This window comes from Branchiostoma belcheri, unplaced genomic scaffold (genome assembly GCF_001625305.1).
Source record: "Branchiostoma belcheri isolate BF01 breed outbred unplaced genomic scaffold, Haploidv18h27 scaffold175, whole genome shotgun sequence".
Lineage (NCBI taxonomy): Eukaryota > Metazoa > Chordata > Leptocardii > Amphioxiformes > Branchiostomatidae > Branchiostoma > Branchiostoma belcheri.
In genome coordinates this window covers 237,749-256,977 of record NW_017803213.1, presented here as the reverse complement: position 1 = coordinate 256,977, position 19,229 = coordinate 237,749, and the positions used below count along the sequence as shown (strand labels likewise).

At 43.3% G+C, this 19,229-nt stretch overlaps 2 protein-coding genes and 1 non-coding gene across 8 annotated transcripts in view; 2 read left to right on the top strand and 1 right to left on the bottom strand.

Moving 5' to 3' along the window:
• The window catches only part of LOC109467104 (synapsin-3-like), a 61,742-nt gene that overhangs the window by 34,057 nt on the left and 8,456 nt on the right, over positions 1-19,229 (bottom strand). For all 6 annotated transcript variants that reach the window (XM_019765013.1, XM_019765015.1, XM_019765016.1 and 3 more), the window contains exons 2-3: positions 4,748-5,174; positions 2,509-2,658 (exon numbers count right to left, since the gene is read on the bottom strand). In XM_019765013.1, the coding sequence (XP_019620572.1) occupies positions 2,509-2,658; positions 4,748-4,995 (398 nt within the window). In that variant the 5' untranslated portion in view covers positions 4,996-5,174. The remainder of the gene's footprint in view (positions 1-2,508; positions 2,659-4,747; positions 5,175-19,229) is intronic.
• On the top strand, positions 915-1,012 carry Trnai-uau. Its single transcript has 2 exons — positions 915-952; positions 977-1,012. It is a non-coding gene; the product is annotated as a tRNA-Ile (tRNA).
• LOC109467106 (nudix hydrolase 20, chloroplastic-like) overlaps positions 2,615-19,229 on the top strand; it is a 44,353-nt gene continuing 27,738 nt past the window's right edge. The window contains exon 1 of the mRNA XM_019765020.1: positions 2,615-2,695. The gene's annotated coding sequence lies outside the window, so the exon portion shown is untranslated. The remainder of the gene's footprint in view (positions 2,696-19,229) is intronic.

Sequence of the window (19,229 nt, the reverse complement as noted above, 5' to 3'; positions counted from 1 at the left end):
ACCATAGCATGTTCAGGACAAAAGATACAAAAACCAAGTTCTGCTGCAGTACCAAGGTCATCCACCAGGGGGCCCATATTTGACCTTGACGTTTATCTTCCTAAGACTAGCCAACATACCAAATATCATCATAATCCATAAAGCCGTTCTGAAGTTATGCTGACCACAAAGTTGCGGAAACACAGACAGACAGACAGACAGACAGACAGACACACACACATACATACATACATACAGACAGACACGCCAAAAACAATACCTCCATTTTTCATGGAGGTAACAAGAAGGGAAACATGAGAGTATTTGCGAGCAAACGCATAACATTTCTTTGGCGTCAATGTCCCATTCGGTAACATTCCACAAGAACGGAAGCAAAGCGACATTCCTTTCAATGTACAAAGGGTTGTGAAGGATGATAAGAACAACATTTGAATCCCAAGGTTTATTAGGAGAATGACCCTTGCAACAATAACACTTGATCGGGACAAAATTTGTGACTGAAAGAGAAATTTGTAGACAACGCACGACTGCTATATATGTATGGCAAGGGGCCAAACACCTGCGGCCACTTTTTTTTTTCATTTTCATGTCAGCTGGATGTGTATATAATATCCACAAAAAACATAAACATTTTAGCATCATTTTGTAGTTGAGATGCTCTTTCAGTCGCAGCTGCGTATAACCCAAAACATCAGCAATCCACAAAAATATGAATCATAAAACGTTACAGGTTTTATGCTTTATATCTAGACTTCAGTATATTTTAGTATTCAGTAATATAAAAACTGATACGCGATACATGTATCGTAAAGCGGAACATGAAGGGAGTTTACGATGTTTGTAGAATGTCCGCTTCCGCATTTCTTGATGACCTTGTTACACCATTACCACCGCAGTCACCTGATCCTCACATATCCCCAGTGGCGCAATCGGTTAGCGCGCCGTACTTATAAGCAGTATGTGGTGCTCATGAGCCATGCGGAGGTTGTGAGTTCGAGCCTCACCTGGGGAATTTATTTTATTACAGCAAAATTTTATAGACTGTTAGCTTTTAGGCCGAGCTGCAGCTCGGGAATTTATGTCATTACTGCAAATTCGCACAGTTCTCTATAAACTACAATCTTCAGGACAGATTTTGATCTCAAGCTTAGAATGATTTACAGGTGACATAAAGGTTATACCACGCTTAATCATTTGCCGCTTCTGAGAAGTAGAATGGAATCAAAATCCTGGTAAAATGTATATGAATGCCAGTCGAGAGACGGCTGTTGTAATTGTTTCGTTGTGCCACACATTTTACGGTGTTTTTTTTTGTCCTTATACGGAATGTTAAAGGCAGTCCTCATCATCATCTCTTACCGACCGTATTATCTCTTTTTCGTTACTTTTTTCTCGTGTAGATATATGATATAGTTTTATACAATCTATGGATAATGAATTGCTAATTGTATCCGGCATACATTCATAACCAGAAATATTCCAATACTTTGTTCAGCCCCAAGGTAAAAAGCGTAATGCTCTGCCTCGTTGAAACAGCCCTTATCTAACGTTTGCAGCAAAGCTTAAGTGTGTTATATACGCACCGTAATAAGCGCGTTACAGGTCACATGCTAAGACCACAGGCTTACCTAAATCAGCCCGAGCTTCTGAAAAGATCAAATCGTGACGAGTATCGATTTCTGAAGAAAGCACACATTCTTCTAATAGATTATCATTCAATCCTATATCCGACCCTTGGGAAAAATCAATAGAAGACGGTTCTCTCCGGCTGTCGTTAATTGCTTTTGTCGACACAGAAATGCTTCGGTCTTTATCCGCGGTTTGGAAGAGACCATAATTTAAACGGCGCTCCTTAAAGCCACAATTGCTGATATACCCTGAGTCCATTCAAGGGTTGAGCCGGTGATATTTTGGCGCAATTATTGTGCGGTAAGGCTAAAGTATTGCAAATTGGACCGACTCTACTTGAATAGCCTGCGCAGCACTAAATCATGCTCATGGAGATTTGGTAATGTTATGCGGTATAAAGCTTCAGGAGGTCGATACGTCCGACGGACGCTAGGAGCGCGATTTGAACATTCTGGCTGAGTGTATTGATTAATAGATACATCTTTTATAGCATGTGATGCTGCCATTCTGGTTGGCAGAGTATAAACGAGTCAGTGTTGTCAACATCTACAATGTGCATGTGTTTGCATAAAAATTTGCCAGGGAGCTTGCAGGCTTAATGATCCAATATGGCGGCGACATACGTCATAGTCACGTGAGTGTAAATTCCCCGTACATAGGCACGTTTGCAGAACGGGTCAACGTAGCAGCAGTATTTTTCCCGTTGCAGATAGTATCTTTTCTGACACAACATCTGAAAACTATAGACGGGATATTATCCTGAAATAGTACCCGAATGCGACGTTCTGCCGAAGTGCTGTTTACACTATATTACTCGTACGAGTTTCTCGCAGGCGCAGAACGTTCTGTCGATGAGCTCATGCAGGGTCGATGACCTACCGTACGACTTTGGTTCCTTGTCGGTTGATTTGCATGTCAATCATGGTGCCGGTGTCAGAGTACGCTGCCAAGTTGATCTCCGAAAAATCCGCCTGTTCCACTCTGATCTCATATTCATTGTTGATTCTCTTTCCTCTGAAGTACTTGCCCCTGAGATAACACAGAGACGGAATCGTTACAGACAAAAAAGGTATGTTTTTAAGTTCAACACACACATGCAAACACAAAATGCCCCCCCCCCCCACACACACACACTCACATGCACAAGTGACAACCCATAACATGTAATCTTATGACAACCGTCTGCTTACTAATGAGTTGTCATTAACAAAACTTTCACGTCAGGTTTACCTCATTTACACCACTCTTTACGTCAATACTAATATCGCCTGGTATGTTATGAATACAAATTGACTTAACGAAGCTTTCAGAGTTTGGTAACACACAAGATAAGTAGGTCGTCATTTTTCACGACAGTTTAAAATAATTGGTTGCGAGTCTTGTATTTTTCTGCTACGGCGTCTGCTTGTCACAGGAGGACCTAAGGCCGGAAGCAAGGTCCTGTATTTGTGGCTCTGAGAAATAACCTCAAGTTTGTTGTCGAACTTTTAGAATTTACAGTACCTTACGTGCCCCTCCCTGCGATTGAACAGCCCCACATTTTGTCACGATCCCTGGGGCGTCACAGCTTTGTCGTTATGTCATTTTCAAATATCGTTTGGACGTGAAGGTATTATTGGATGACGTCAGACAAAGTGATTGTGTGGGAGGGGGGCATGGAAAGGTCTCGGTATCTTCTTTCATGCCTAAAACGTTATGTAAATCCTGTCATGTCATTTTTATCTTTTGGACGTCTTGTATCCCTTCTGTGTGTTTCGACACGGCGTCTTAAGCGTTAATCCCTTTTAAGAGGACAATTTCTAGGTTGGTAATCCCGCGGTAACTCAAACGCGACGGGAACAGCCATTCTGCGAGCAACGACCGGGCTGCGGCGGGCGTGATTTCACGAACCATCAACGAGAACAAACATTAAGCATGACGAACAGTCTTTTCCTGATTTACTGCGTTAAGCCGTTTATAATGGAAGATATAGAGAGCTGCAGGGTGCCTTAAAATGGCATCTTTCGTGTGATAAACCTTTAGTACGCAGGATAGAAGGAAACTAATTGCTTTACTAATAATCAGGAACAAAACGGATGAATGTGTTCTTGATGACTGACTTACACGAGTCAGATATGCTAATACTCAGTCTATGTGTCATTAATCAAATATCGGCACATCGCTGTGTCTGACGTCATTTCCGGTGTGACCTAGTGAATTGTGGGTACTTCAGCACCACGGACGGAGACGTCCAGTTTCACCAGACCCTTCACCGCTGGTTTGCACACTTCATTTGCATCGTGACTGGAAATTGATTTCCACTACGATATCTCTGCGTTTCCCTTTGAGTTGACACCACAGCTGCCAAAATATGTTATCGACCAAAAAACAACAGTAGACTAACCATGATAATAATAGACAGAGAATCACAGACATTGACTGTCAGTAAAATAGGGGAGCTGGAATATCACCGAGACGATGTCTGGATTGTATGCAAATCAATAAAAGTCAAATGTAACATTTAAAACCAATGAAGCAAATCGACATTGCATGAAAACCAATCAATAACGTCATGAAATAAGGCTACCTGTTATGATTTTCTCCTCTAATAATAGTAACAGTCACACTTTAAAATTCGACTGTTATATTCTGCAAACATTGATCTAGTCTGGCATCTGCTCAGCCCCAGATGTTAGTATTTGCTGTTATCGTTCCAAGCATTGCATTTCTCGTGAATATCAAGTTACATTGCGATGAAGGAAAAACTGTTAGCGGATACTGATTTAACTTCTTCTGTGGAGCAGATGGTAGATTGTAATCTCAATATTCACTGAATTAATATAGCTCGCTGCAATGCAAGCGGACATATTGTTATCGAACCATCCGTATGCTCTAAGCAAGGGACGAAATCATTGCGGCAGTGAATATGCAGATATTATATCAGTGCCGAATATCAAGACGGCATGATCGCTGTTTTTGTTTACACCATAAATATGTACAAACAAGTTATTTGCAGACATATGCAAATTATCGACAGGCACATCACCCAACTGCCACCCGCCTTTTGCCTACCGGTACTCGCTGGCCATGCATGACGTCATGGCGATCGCTCGTTGTCTAGATAGACGTGTCTACTCACCAGTCTGTGTGCTGATCGTCGATGACTAGCAGCGTCTTGGTGGTGTTCCTCTCCCCGTCCCTCCCTCCCGCCATCCCGCCGGGCGGCATGGACCTAGCCGGCGAGGAGGGTGCGCTGGTCCCGCGGGGCGGTGCTGCGGCCGGCTGCTGTTGGCTTTTGTCGTCCTCCCCGCCCAAACCTGACAGGTAGCCGTTCGGCAAATTGGCCGCGATGTTCGTATCGGAGAATCGTCGCCGTAAATAATTCATTGTGGTTCCCTTTTATGACGAATCCGTGCTGGTGGGTATGTCAGACTATTGGTAATCCTGTCCTTGGCACCGTTAGGGCACTCCGATCGGCCGTAGCTGTTGTTGCAGGTTGTACTAAAAGCGCTTGTTTGGCATCCAGCTCCAGTGAAGCATTCTTCCGCGGAGCCGCTCTCTTTACCCTGTGAGAAGAATAATTTTATAGCTGTTAATAAGACTCTTCCAAGCAGAACAACCAACCCTATAAGTCATGAATACCCTAGGTAACGTGAATAAATATAGAACCACATATAGCTCCAGAATGATGAATCGATGGAGACCTTGTACTTGTAATCCAGGTTTTCTACTTTATACAAGACTCGTATGAGACATAGATGACAAAATTAATAATACCTGAGGAGGTAACATGACTATATATTCATACATCTAATTTGATAACCATGTTGATATATTGATCATGAAACAAAAGTAAAAATACCCCTCCCCGCCTCTATTCTCCAAGACAAAGAGCAGTTTTGTAGAGAAGTAATGGTCGGGTCGTTAGAAGCGCCCATTACGGCCGCGGGCTGTGCACCCTGTGTTAGCAGGCAGTTTCATGCTACATTTGAAAGGCCCGTTTACGGCGTGAGTCGGCGTGTATATCATCCATGCTTTAGAGGCTATAAAGATGTGAAGCAAGTTCTTTGGTACGCTCTTTTACGGTATCTTACCTACACTGGTTAAGAGCTCTATGCTGGACGTCGCTGGCCATGTTCCATGTCAATTACTTGGGATGGTTATATACATGCTTAAGGTGGTTGCCCGGATTGGCCAACAGAGATCAACAGACGCACCCAATATAGAGGGAGGGTTCACAAATCGTCCCCCCAAAAGGCAACCGTTTCTCCTAGTTATGAGACTGTCGCGCAGATGAGTAATTATGGCTAACGTGCGAGCTGCTCTACTATTGGTGTATCAAACTTACGGGGTGTTTGCGCCTCACGTGACTAAGACGCCAGCACTGGCTGGTTTAACCAGCCAACATGGCGGCCGTGACGTCACGTGTCAACACCTTGTGCGGACCTCATGAGTTACGATAGGCTGTTCTGTTTGTCGTGCAAAAGGTGTTGGAAGCCAACTTCTGCCTGGGCATAATTTATTCATCTGTATCTGTACAGCCGGTATAACACACCAGCTTCCCAGGCACCTTTGCACCGGCGTCTCCAAATATTATGGAGCTTCCCAAAGATGCACGCACGCCGTCAATCTAGATTGCATTAATGTGGAATTATTTTTGTAAATATTGAGAAATGTCTTAAAATATACCCATCTGATTTATACGGAGGTGATGAAGGTCTGTAGACATTTTACTTCCTGAACATCACAGCCTAAAAGGTTGTCATTCTGAGGAATTGAGGTTCGCTCGGTTCGGTCCTACGTGCCCAACGTTATTAACGTCCTCATCGAAAATAGCCCTTAAAGAGATGTGCTACGCAAGAGGCGAGGCCTGAGCTGCCCTTAACAAATGCCACTCCAAATGGAGACCTAAGGGTGCACTTTAAAAGCTCAGTAGTCTATCTCGTGAAGAGCTAGTGATCCATGTTGTCAGTAACGAGAAAACTACAGCTAAGCACACTGGGCCGAACGGCGGGCGTACATCAGGCAGAGACTCTGAGGTGGATACATGTCTGTGGATGTTTCACGTAGATCCGGGTTTAACACTGCGTGGATACTGAGGGTAAGCAGGTTGACACGACTTGACACTTCTACTTAACCCATGAGAAACGTCGCCGTCAGTTTAGCCCATCTTACTGTAGTCAGACGTACTGTATGATTAGATTATCATCTTTGCATCTTATTGTCTAAGAAATAAAACTCCACACAGTCTGACGAACTTTTAGGATATTTCTCGTATATAAGCCCATACATACACAAATTTGAGATTCGATTATGTCTTCTATATCTGTATGACTACTGGGCTAATCGTATACTGATTTGATTTATTTACATCTATGCTGTGCTTTCATCTACTCTTTCATTCATATAGACTACATATAGCTGCATTGCTTTGGCCTATATAGCGTGTTGTTGCATTTCTAATCAAATCAAATAAAAACCAAATTATATCGAACCTCACTAGTGTTTGCAAAATCAGACAGACGGCATAAAATACAAAGTAAATCGCTTATGGCCGAATAGGCACCTTTATCACACACTGTTGTATGATTATATACCATTGTTAAGTTAGCATTCTTCAGTATCTTTTTTTATTTGAACCTGGCAGTAATGAAATCATTTGGATGCCGCTGCAAATCAAATGTTATCACTACTGACTAACGAGGCCCCATCACCTGACATGTACTGGCAATAAAGAGTTATGCAAAGCTGTATGGGATTTTAACATTGGCATTTCTTCGCCGTTGGGGAATTTTCTTCTCCTTCTTTTAGTCCATTGAGGTAACATTGAGGATTTCTGAAAGTTTCTAATAGGACCCTGCCACGTCTCTGCGCAAGAATGTGATTTATGATGGAATGAAAGCACTGTCAGGAAGCTGCCGGTGCAGTTAAGTACGTGTCTGGGGTACGGTATTGATTGAGTAATTGTACGCACTAAAATCCTGTTTGACCTTACTTACACGTCTTCATCCAAACGTTACCACACCAAATATAACCAAAATTGTATTGCTGTCAAGCAGTAAAAGTCGGCTATATAGGCTTGTTCTGTTTTCTTTAAATCCTGGAATGATGATGAAATGTTCCAATGATTTAATGGGAAATGTGAAGATGTGTCTCCTGGATGGCCCCCGGCGTTGTTTAGATATGATCTCCACCATTTTCTACACTGAACAGGAGTCAATAAATCTCAGCATGCAGCGCACACGTGCCCTTGAAGGTAGATTTAGCGGTAATCTTACCAAGTCTCTCACGTCCCTGAATGTGTGCGTACTGATAAGGTACTGGGGGAGAGATGCGATGGGGGAGGGGGGCGTTTGGGGAAAAGCTGTTTTTCTATGCTACTCCATTCCGCAGACGCTGGCAAATATTAACGTGCTTTGCTGCCGCTTTGACCGAAGATCAAGGGAAGGATTCCCCTATATTAGGTCATCAACGGTCACATGGGCGAGTGAAATACAGCGAGATCGTGAAGGGAATGAATACAGTCTCGGACGCGCTGAGTCGAATTCTTGATGGTATTGATCCTATCTGGTGCGGTGTTCACTAAATATTCTACGTCACGTTCGCTCATATTGAACTTGATGAAATACAAACAAGATTAGAATCTAATATCACTACATTGGTGGTTGCTAGACAAATCCCTCATAACATTTGGTAAGAATCCAAGATTCTCCAGTCAGAGAATTCAGGTCACCGGGCTTACACGATCTAGTTTCCAACACGTTAAGCCCAGATCCGCCAGTGTTGAGCTGGATGAATACAAATCGTGTACCTCATGAAATGAAAGACATTCACAATTGGCAATGAAGGGCAAACAAAATCTAAAGTCTAACCGAGAGCTACAATCCTCATGACTAGCTACCATATATAAGTGCAACTTACTTTTAAAATAACTAGCGTAAAGCAACTACTTCAAATGAAAACACTATGCATCCAGCTACGAAACATCAGCAAAGCTTCAACATGTTTTTGCAGTTATTGGGTCAAAATGAATGCAAGGTACCATAGGCCAGACGGCATTAAGGTATGTTTGCAATAACTGAACGTGTGTATTTCTAGATCTGAGTGTAAAAAAATAGCTGGTGTGTTACGCCGAAGGGCAGTTATACCGGCTTTACCGATACAGATACAGAAAATATAATATTCAAGTTAATACTCTGCACTATCTACAGAGCAAAACGTTGCCAGTGGGATCCGCTACGTCATACCATCGTTCAAACAATCAGGGTGACTCCCCTCTCTAACCCGGGACAGTCCATCAGGGAATATCATATCGATTACATGCCGCAAAGAAAAGAACCAATACCCATCAGGCAGGCTGCTGACCTCACACCCCGACTCCCTCCCGGGCGGCAGCCATGTGACGCTTCCTTACAAACTGTGATGACATTGCAATAGAGGCAGCTGACCTGTCCCCCAGTATTTGCATTCCTGTTTCACTCTGGGTCATGAAGCATGATTACCGTGGTCCTCAGCGTCATGCATAATGCATTCCCTTCCCATGATTCCTCTTAAGCCATGGAACCACAACTAAGCAGTGGTTATGCATAAGTATTCGCGGGGATTTGCTGAGATTTCCAAGATGATGTTTTAATGAGACGCCTTCATTCAAGATCGTTGGCAAAACAATCAAAGCTGACAACCGATAATTCTGAGCTATTTCGGTTTTCACATTCTAGGCCATGTAGAGCACCTATACATTGATGTTGATTAGATATGCACGGAAGATTTCTAGAGGTCTAATGCCAGACATCTATGCAAGCCTGAGACTCTTAAGTGATGTTTCTGCTATCCGTGTATACGTAGTGCTGTCAAGACTAGAGCACAGCAAATCCACACTTCAACGCTTCGCGTTAAAAGTCGTAACATGTCCCACCACACGACATCCCAAATGCTCCCAATTTATTTTCCGATTTGTCTGGAAGACTATATGAAATATCCCGGGCATATGTCGACATTGAAGTCGACACGACGCCGCAACCCTGCCTTTATTCATCACGACACGCAGCTGGTAAGCCAGGCCTTGTGTCACCTTCTTCAGCGGTATAATTTCCTCTGGGACAAACGCGCGCTGATTGTATAAAAGAACCGACGGCAACCTTCCCCTCAGCTACATTCATAAATCCAACGAACTTTAAGCTTCATTGATTCCAGATGCTCCAGGTAATGACAAACTGGCATAATTCTGTCTCTTTTACATTTTCTACAGGCAATTCATCAATATACGATCAGTTTTCAAAACTATTTCCTTCACATTTGCTCTCAGCGAATGTCATGACCTTCTGCATGAGCCGCATGACGGCAACATTCCAGACTGAGCACCGAGGTATTCATCAGTAGATGACAGTGGTTACAGGGGAAGACACCGATGACGCCAATCAGGCAACTAATAGACGCGTACATTTCTAGGAGTATAAGTTATCCAGACTAGGCAATATAGCTGGATTTACATCAAAATGTCATGTACAGAATGTGTGGAAATTAAACAAGAAAACTTCACAGTCTCCACGTAAGGTTTTATCAAAGTCCAAATTCATAAATTCTTCAGACCTTCCCCACAGCTAGACGACTCAAACGATCAAGCTCAGAAGGATTCACCAATTAACAACAAATTGTCTCAAAGAGATGAACGGTGGCGCATTTCTGGACACACAATGTATTATAGGAATCAATAACAAACCAGGGTAGCGTTAAATCCCTTCTATAACACCGTCTTCAATCTTGTAATGGACCCGTCTTTGTTCTTAAGGTTCCTTCTGTTCTGTAATCCCCAGAACTTCGATCGGCGCCGACAGTGACCTTCATCCTTAATGCAGAATTGGACTGCCTGTGAGACCGTCTGCCTTAACCCATATCTAAGAATAACGTGGGATAACTGGGCCTTCATCTTGATAGATGATGTGACTGTTAGCGACCGTTGGGAGTGGCCTTTTTCCTTGTTCCGGATATTGCAACAATTCAATGTCTATACAGAGATAGAAGTATTTCCAAAGAAACAGTTTTGTACAAATACCGTTACGAATTGCGGCACTACAGCGAGAGGAGTATGCACTTATTCTAATAGGCCTTCGAGTTTTATACTCATAGGCTCTTTTGGTGTAGTGTTTAGGGCCCTTTTATGCAGATTTGTTGAAGAGGAAGCCCTTGAAAATATTAGCACGGAGGGAAAATAAGCCATTTGAGCCCCTGGGTACATGTAATGCTGCGGCGTAGACTTGAATTATTGGCAGTACAAACCCCACAATTAGTCACCTCGCTTCGCCACGAGTATTCCCTGTAGCTGGAGGAATATTGTTCTCTAATGATACACCAGGATAAATGATCCTTTGGCTGTCCCTGAGGTACCTTCCCTCAAGCAACCTAATCATGGCTTGGTGCACTGAAGATCTATGTTGTAGCTTTAGTAGACCCGTGTGCCAGCAAGGACTGAATTAAGACGAACTATTGAGTAACGTAGAGAGCTCCTTCGGAAAGGTCTGACACCGCAGAATGCGTAAAGAAGCGCTCAAGAGTACTTTTAATTCATTACTTGCAGGAGTCGTTCTTACCTCGTCTCTAGTTGAGTGCTAAATTGGGTACAGTTAGACTTGTACATTCCTGAGATCAGACATAAGACACATCAACTCTCACTTACACTGACAGGATGATGAACAGCATAGACGTTACAGTGCAGCCACACGGCGCCTTCTACTACATTCTAGACGCTTTTAACTCCTACGGTCATGTCTTTGGTGCTGAATTCAGAGTGGTTAGTAACGTAAGCTGCTACTGTGCCTCTCCTCACAGCGCTATCTCAGGACGTCACCTGGCTGATGACAAACCGTGCAGAGATAAATACCCGACCCTGGATAGAGACGTTCCCACCTGACCGGCTCCTATCCGTCCCTGTAACAGAGCGAATACTTCACACTGACAGCGGGGACCCCTGGAGCGGATGACATTTAGTAACACTCGCTGAGTTTTATGTTTCGCCTTGACGCCTCCGTGTGTAAGACGTAAAAGAAGCCGACCTCTTCGCCCTCTTGTCTGTAAGATTGATGATGCGGTTTGGCAGTTCGCTGCTTCTCAGAATGTTCATCTTAAGTAATAAACAATTTGGTGTTACTGGATTTGTAGGCGGCCATCGGTGTGTTACGTGCTTTTCATAAAAGTAGCAATATAGTTAGTGCTCCCGGGCCAAGAATTCAATGTGTGTGTAGTTTGCTGGCGTAGATAAGAGAGATTTTTGCTCGTCAGATTCGGTGTTGTGAGTCACACGGGTTATTCTAGCTGTGCAGAATACATGTACATGCTTAGAGTAGTAAGCGTTTCGTTTAGGCGTCATACAGCATAAAAGCATCCATAACCACTATTTCTTGTTGCTGTTGGTTTACGCATATCTGTTTGAAAGTAATTCCTGCAATCTACAGATAGTTTCTAAAGAGGAAAAGTCGTAGAAAGACTAACATAACGTAATGATACCAGAGAGGGCGTGCATAGCCACCTCACTCGCGATGCGGACCAGCATAAAAACTCGCGAGACATCATCAGCTCTCGCGAGACAACGACACAGCTGACCTCACTTACAGAGAGAAGGCTGACCGTCCCAGCGCGTTGAATATAAGGGCAATGGAGAGAGAAATGAGATAATGCTCCTTGATCTTCTGAACCATCATCAAAAAGGCAGCAGACCAGAAATTATTGCTTGGAAATCTGCCACGAGCACAAGAGCGTGAAATAAGTAAAATCTACACAGTTATTTTGTGCAGGTGTGGTTTGATAAGTCTTGACCTTGACAATCGATATCATAAAAATGCATGTAACGCTATAACGTACACACTATTTAAGCACCTTACTTAAACGATAGTAAGCTTACAACTCTATTGCAAAAACCGTAGTTATTCAGTCGAGTACTCAGTGAGCAGGCTATGTTGTCATGCACGGAATCAAACATTTGAGTCATCCCAGCAGACAGGCGTATCTAGACTCATCTCACCATTAGAAACGCTCGTCTTAAAGGGGAATTGGATGTGGAACAGAAACGCTTAATTGATTATCCAGGCAGATATACCGACTGACGTCAGCGAGAGTTATTGGCTGCTGAGGCGGGCCGTGAAACGTTAGAGGCCCCGGGAGGGCGATGTTTGCGTCCTCCGGGCAGGTTTGGACCACACAGGGGAGCCATCACACGTACATACGTACGCTTCCTGTCATCACAGAAATGGATGGTGGTCGCTAATACCTTAGATCTACTGTAGCTAATGGCGCATTGGATCATTTTAAGCCAGTATCCTTCACATGTAACCCTTCTATTCTACAAATATAATTGGGTTTTAAGTGTATCAGAACACTTTTACAGTGCTTTAGCGCCTGGATGTATTGTGCGGGAACTACATAATTCTTTTAGATTGCTCATAATATGAGACTTATCTTTCACTGACGTATGGTTATACTCCAGTTGTCGATACCGGAAGTGCTATCTTTGGTTTATACTTTATGGCATGAATACAAAATGGGATGCAAGTTGAGCTATACCCCAAGCATTACAGATAATATCAATGACATGAAATACACAAATCGTTTTTTCTTCAATGGCACCGTAAATAACGCCATGCATCAACGTAGACCTGGGTAGAAGATAACATATGTATGTAAGGCTATTGTTAACAATTGTAAGACTGTTGCAATTGATGTTATACTAAAGGTCACAATTCCCAACCGGGGCCCGGCCGGGCAGTTTGCGGGAACAAAAAGTATGATATAAAAACAACAGAACACAAAAAGTTCTTGTGCCCTTGGGAAAGGCACTAACACGACTTTTCCCACTTAACTCAAGAGTTATGTCTGTCCTGTATTTGTTTCTATGTGTGGGACACAACGCCAGCAACAGCTGCCTGTGTCCCACTTGTCTTGTACTGTTACAATTTCAATAAATCAAATCAAATCAAATCAAGTTGGAAAACTCAATAATGAGCACTATTTGAATTTTCTTGATACGAATCGTTTATTTTTCGCAAACAGCCCGGCCGGGCCCCGGTTTGGAAATGTGACCCTAGCATTAGGCAGGACTTCACATTGTACTGTTGACAGGCTTTGTTTTGATGCCTCTCCGCTTGGGGGCCTTCAAATCACCCCTGGGTTTGATAGATAAAAAAAATTGGTCCAGGTGGGATGAGGTGTATGTAAGGTCAGATTGGGAGGCCCAAAGTCACCGAGCACTTTTTACATTTTTCTCTTTAACATCACACGGAAATCACCTACAATAATGATAACGAGGGATTAATACAGGCAATAATGGTGTTCATTTAAAATGGCGTCGATTGTTGACTATGCAATGTGTCCAAAAAGCAGGCAAACCCAAAATTCCTTGTCTTGAAGATAAAAATTCTATGCAGAGACGATATATATAACTGTTATATACATATATAAAGTATATGTATGGATTATATGTATAAAAGATGCACAAATAAATATTCAACCTCATAAGGTTGTTTGAGCAATACAGACCCAAAGACATCCGGCTGAATACAGTGTAAGTGTAATAGGGTGCCTGCAGCGGCATTTCCATATAAACAGGAGGGGGCCTCTTGCCATTTAACGGCCATTCCATCAAAGCTAAGTGTCATTTGTGAGCCATGAAAGCGGCCCGGGTGACTCTGTGCCCCAGGTGCTCAGGACAGGGCGGGGCGATATATACCTCATCATTTCACCGCGGTCGAAGATGGCGGATCGATAACTGACCTTTGACACAAGGCCTCCTAGGTCATACTAGGATTATGTGTGCACATTACAATCCATAAGCCGGGGGTTATGGTAGTCGACATTGGTGCCCTATTTACTGCTATTCCGATTACAGGTTGCGAGACGTCATATTAGCCAGTAATAGCTGGTTTTACGAGACACCAGGCAACTCGACATCAAGAAGAGAAGGAACATAACACTATTGCACCCGTTTTTGCCCTCACTCCACCCAATCGCTGAAAGAATACAACTTCACCCCTGGCTCGTTCATTTCTTCTGATGAAACATCTGCCTCAAACCAGAGGGTCATCTCTGGTTATCCTTACCGCTCTGAAGGTCATCCGAGACGTCCATAGGATGACCTGGAGCCACCATCGGGTCTTTCAGTTTACTTATAAATTTCATATTTCACACTGAGATTGGGGTATCATGGCCAAGACAATCTTTAGTAAAGATTTTGTGTCCCAAATTCTGCAGAGGTAGTCACTAGTATTAGCTTTACAGTACATATGTACTAGGGAGTTGAGATGGCGTCAAAGCCAATGGCAATAATACCAAATGTCTATTCCCAGCATAACGTATATTGTTCATCAAAGACCAGTTCCTGGAAACCGCGTGATTACTCCACATGCGCCACGGGCTGACAGGGTTTGTGGGTTCCAGCCGACAGGCCTGGTCAATTACAGCGTCCATTACGTCCGTCTGCCCACACTATTACTGTAGCCATTGTCCGCTACGCCCCGAGTCTAGATCTACATTCCGAAACACCCTCGCAGAGAATGAACGCTGATCACTACAGACAAGAGTTGTGGCTTCTGTAATCACCCGTGGCGTGGTGGCGGACACTAAGTGTGCTTTACGGTCAGCGTAATCCGCCAAGACATGAACGGATACAAAACGGCTACCTAAATAGATAATGAACGCGGGGGCCCGCTCGGTGACTCGGGGAGACGGAGCCCCATTTGAAGACCACCGCCTGCCACACCCAAACTGTACCGGTATGTAGGGACTGACAAGCGGTCAGTGCGCAGCTACGACGCACACTAAGAACATGAGATTTCTTTCTGGCATATGATATTTAAACTGCCACTGATTAAAATAAAAAGGATAAACAATACAATCTCTGAACATGTCGGGTGCAATTAATACGACACAATAAAAACGTACGAAACAGGTATAGACGATGGAATAAAAAACCGTAAGTCATCTCAACATTGAGATGACTTAAATATAGTATTGATGACGAAAAACTGATGTTAATGTGACAAAATTGTTAAGCGTGTCGTTCGTACACTTTCAGCACAGTGAAACATATCTGTGATCGAGTACTGTGTGTAAAGGGAAATCCTTTTATATACCCAGAGACCGTTTGATGTATTGTATTTACTATCGAACAACCATCTCTCAATCCGATGATCCACGTGTTTCCCTCCTCTCGTCATCTCTGACGGTCTAGTTTGCCCCCATTGTGACTTCTGATCCCACATTTACATTATGTATGAATGATTGCTTGTAGACAAACCACCGAGGTAAACCCACTGCTCTTTTCACAAAGCCAGTAGGACGTGAGGGATATTTCAACGTTGAATGATGATAATAGACATGACAAAAGCAACGTTTTTTGGGCCAAACTTTCAATATAGAATATTTGTACAAACATGGTTAAAATTTTCGCAATGTCCATCATGCTATATCGTTGAACTTGAAGGTTGTCAGGCGAATTCAAATTTGTGTACGTTATTGCAGTTACGTCATTGTGATATTGTACACAGGTCCATGGAGGTAGAAAAGAGCTCCATGACAGGTCTGATTCTTCCAGGTGTAGCCAGCCAACATGGCTGCCGTGACGTCACGTACAAACGCCCCACACGTCACACGTGTATTTTCTGCTCTTCTTCTCACGCAAGGCACTCAGGCATCCGCTGGCTTAGTACCAAGAAAAAAGCGCGGGGTTTCTGTGTGCAGTGATGCCTTGCTTCAGGCTAGAGTTCAAGGCTGCCTGGCCCTTCTCCTATTGAGAGTCATCCCAGCACGGCAGCGTGGACGCCAGTCCTTAGAGGATACTTGATGTATGTGGAAGACACTTGTATGTTGCTGTCCTGAGCCTTTCTTTACTCTATAGGTTTTTACCCCTAGGGTTTTTCTCAAGAAGTAAATCATTTTCTCTACGGATTCTCACCAAGCTTTCTCTGCGGGGCTTTTGCTTTGTCTATATGTAAGCTCTCGCCCTAGGGTGGCTCTGGGGAGCACTAAGTTGCCACTTGCATACAGACTTATTTGGATATATCGTCATGATCAAAACAAGCATGAGAGGCAACCAATGAAGACAATATGTTTAATCATCAACAATAAGTGGTTCAAACCTTACCGGCGCTCACACACAGCGTGTACTTGCTGTACAAAACGGTTGTGTTACGCCTATAGGCGGTTTACCGGTTATGCAAAAAAAATCCACGCAAATAGTTGGATGTTCAGGATGTTCAGATGGGTGTTCAGGATGTTCAGAGAATGATCAAAGAAGCAAATCGCCTTTGAAGCTATATCAGATAGACGTACCGAGCAGTCAGTCAGTCTTGCTACTGCACAATGGTAATGGTAACGGGGACCGAATTCTAAATCCAAAAACCATTTTCTAGACTCAGTAGGTAATTTCTCGCCTGGATAGTTCAGACGCTGCAGTAGAGTGGCCTCCATCCGTCACAGTCGCTATCGTCTTCATCGAGAATTGCACGTTGAGAGGACGTTTGTACTGGGTGTGCGCAGCCACGTGATTATATATAGAAGTTTATTGCAAATTCATGCCCGGAGCCTAATTGCAAATTACAAACATAAAAGAACATTGAAACATATGTGAGTATAAAATAACTAAAGTCTGCATGATGAAAGGTAGCTGTCTATAACTATAACTATGTCTAAAACTATGTCTGAAGGGTTTGACTTCTCATCTGTAAACCATGGAAGACGCAATGTCCCACCTTTTCCAAAATTTGTGGGTTTTGGGAAGTTAGAAGAAGAATAGTTATCGCATGCCGAACGATACTCACAGCGTAATATAAGTTATATAAGAGTATCGTCCGGCATGCTAGATGGTTAAACTTGGAAGTTGTCAGGTAAATCTGAATTTTTATATTTGATCACAGCTACGTAAGGATGACCCAAACTACATATGGAAATGTATAACGTCAGGTATGACTCTCTCGGGTTTCACCAACCAATATGGCGTCTAAGAAGAGAACGTCGGCAGAACGTACTGCGCCTGCGCGAAACCCATAATGTATTAAGCATGACTTCGCATTTGCGTCTATAGTTTTCAAGTACTAGTATTGTGTTGGAGAAGAACAAACTTCTGATCCATGAAAAATCCGGGTTTCTATGACACCCTATAAACTACAACATTACCTGGGAGAGTAAACCATACATAAGCATATGGTATATCACCACTGGACAGCCAGCTGTTTACGACGAAGTAGATAACACAGACCAGCCATTATTTCAGGAATTACTTGCATCTAGTTGAGCCATGGGAGAACACTGCAGGGCGTCCTGATTGCAAGGTGAAGAATTTTTACGAGCAATTTTTCGACGCTTTGCTGCACTCCGAAGCCCTAATAATTGAAAATCTTGCAAGCTCGTCGCGATGTTAAGAGAGTACTAATTCTACCATACGTGCACCTACTGTTAACTATGGCCAAATGGGAGTCTACTGCTGATATCTCGCACAGGCTCACCCTTACAGGAAATGGAAACCTTACTGTGATGCACAACGGAGTGGTTATCTACCAGTGGCATGTCTTTTCTCTCACAGTAGTGGAATAGAATCATCGGTATGCATGTATGTAAGTGATAAGGATTTAATTATATCGTCATGGAAGCCCTCCTGCATGCCTTAGCACTGGGTACAAAGCGACCTATCTCTTGTATCACATTGAAAGAGCATCTTGAAAACTCCTATACTACAGTATAGAAGAGTAGGAACATTATTATAGTGTTACCGACCTCTATAGGTTCACATTAAAGTCTCCTTCCCCACATAGTATGACAAACTGTTTCACAACTTTTATATCCAATGATCGTACCTAGGAAATCCTGCTGTATTACCTTCAACTGTTTGGCAGACTTAAACTTCATGTCCTAACATACTCCGGACCTTTCCGTCTTGTAGCTATACTCATAATTCCCCCTACAAAGCAAGGCAAGTCTTGGTGGGAAGATAGGCCGGAAGCAAAAGATAGTTGGTTTAGTATGTATTAGGCAAAGTCTTTCTAAGCCTTCAAACCACCGTTACTTAAACTATCCGAAAGGCATTGACAAGTTTTCCTGTGAAATGAATCCGCCCAAATGGACTCTGATACCAATGCTTCACCAATGACAGAAGACGCCAGCTTTACAAATCGCCACCCCGCGGGCTCAGCGAAAGGCCTTTGGATGGCAATCTCACGGTGATTTCCATGAACAGAGTGGCCGTCTATTGAAACGGCGCCACGACGCGCCAGGTGTTGCCGTGAGATAATAGCATCTCCCCGCCGGGGCAGGACCGAGCCGACAAACTTGTCTTTGACTCCCCGAGTTGAAGGACAGCTCCTCTCGGAGGAAATCTGCACCGGCGCGGTGTGAATGATGGAGAGGCGTGGTGCTGCATATCTTCGTGAAACTGCGGGGCTGTCGTGTAAAGAACGGCTATTGAAATTCGGTTTGTAGCTAGAGAGAGGAATCATGGTCTCGTCCTTCAACTTTTTACACATTATTCTCTCTTTGCAGAGGAAAGTTTTAGGCAGAAGCAAAAGGATGTAGTTGTCTTAAACTTTAAAAAAATCTAAATCATCAACGAGAGGGATAGGGGTGAGTACTCCATCAATTCTTAA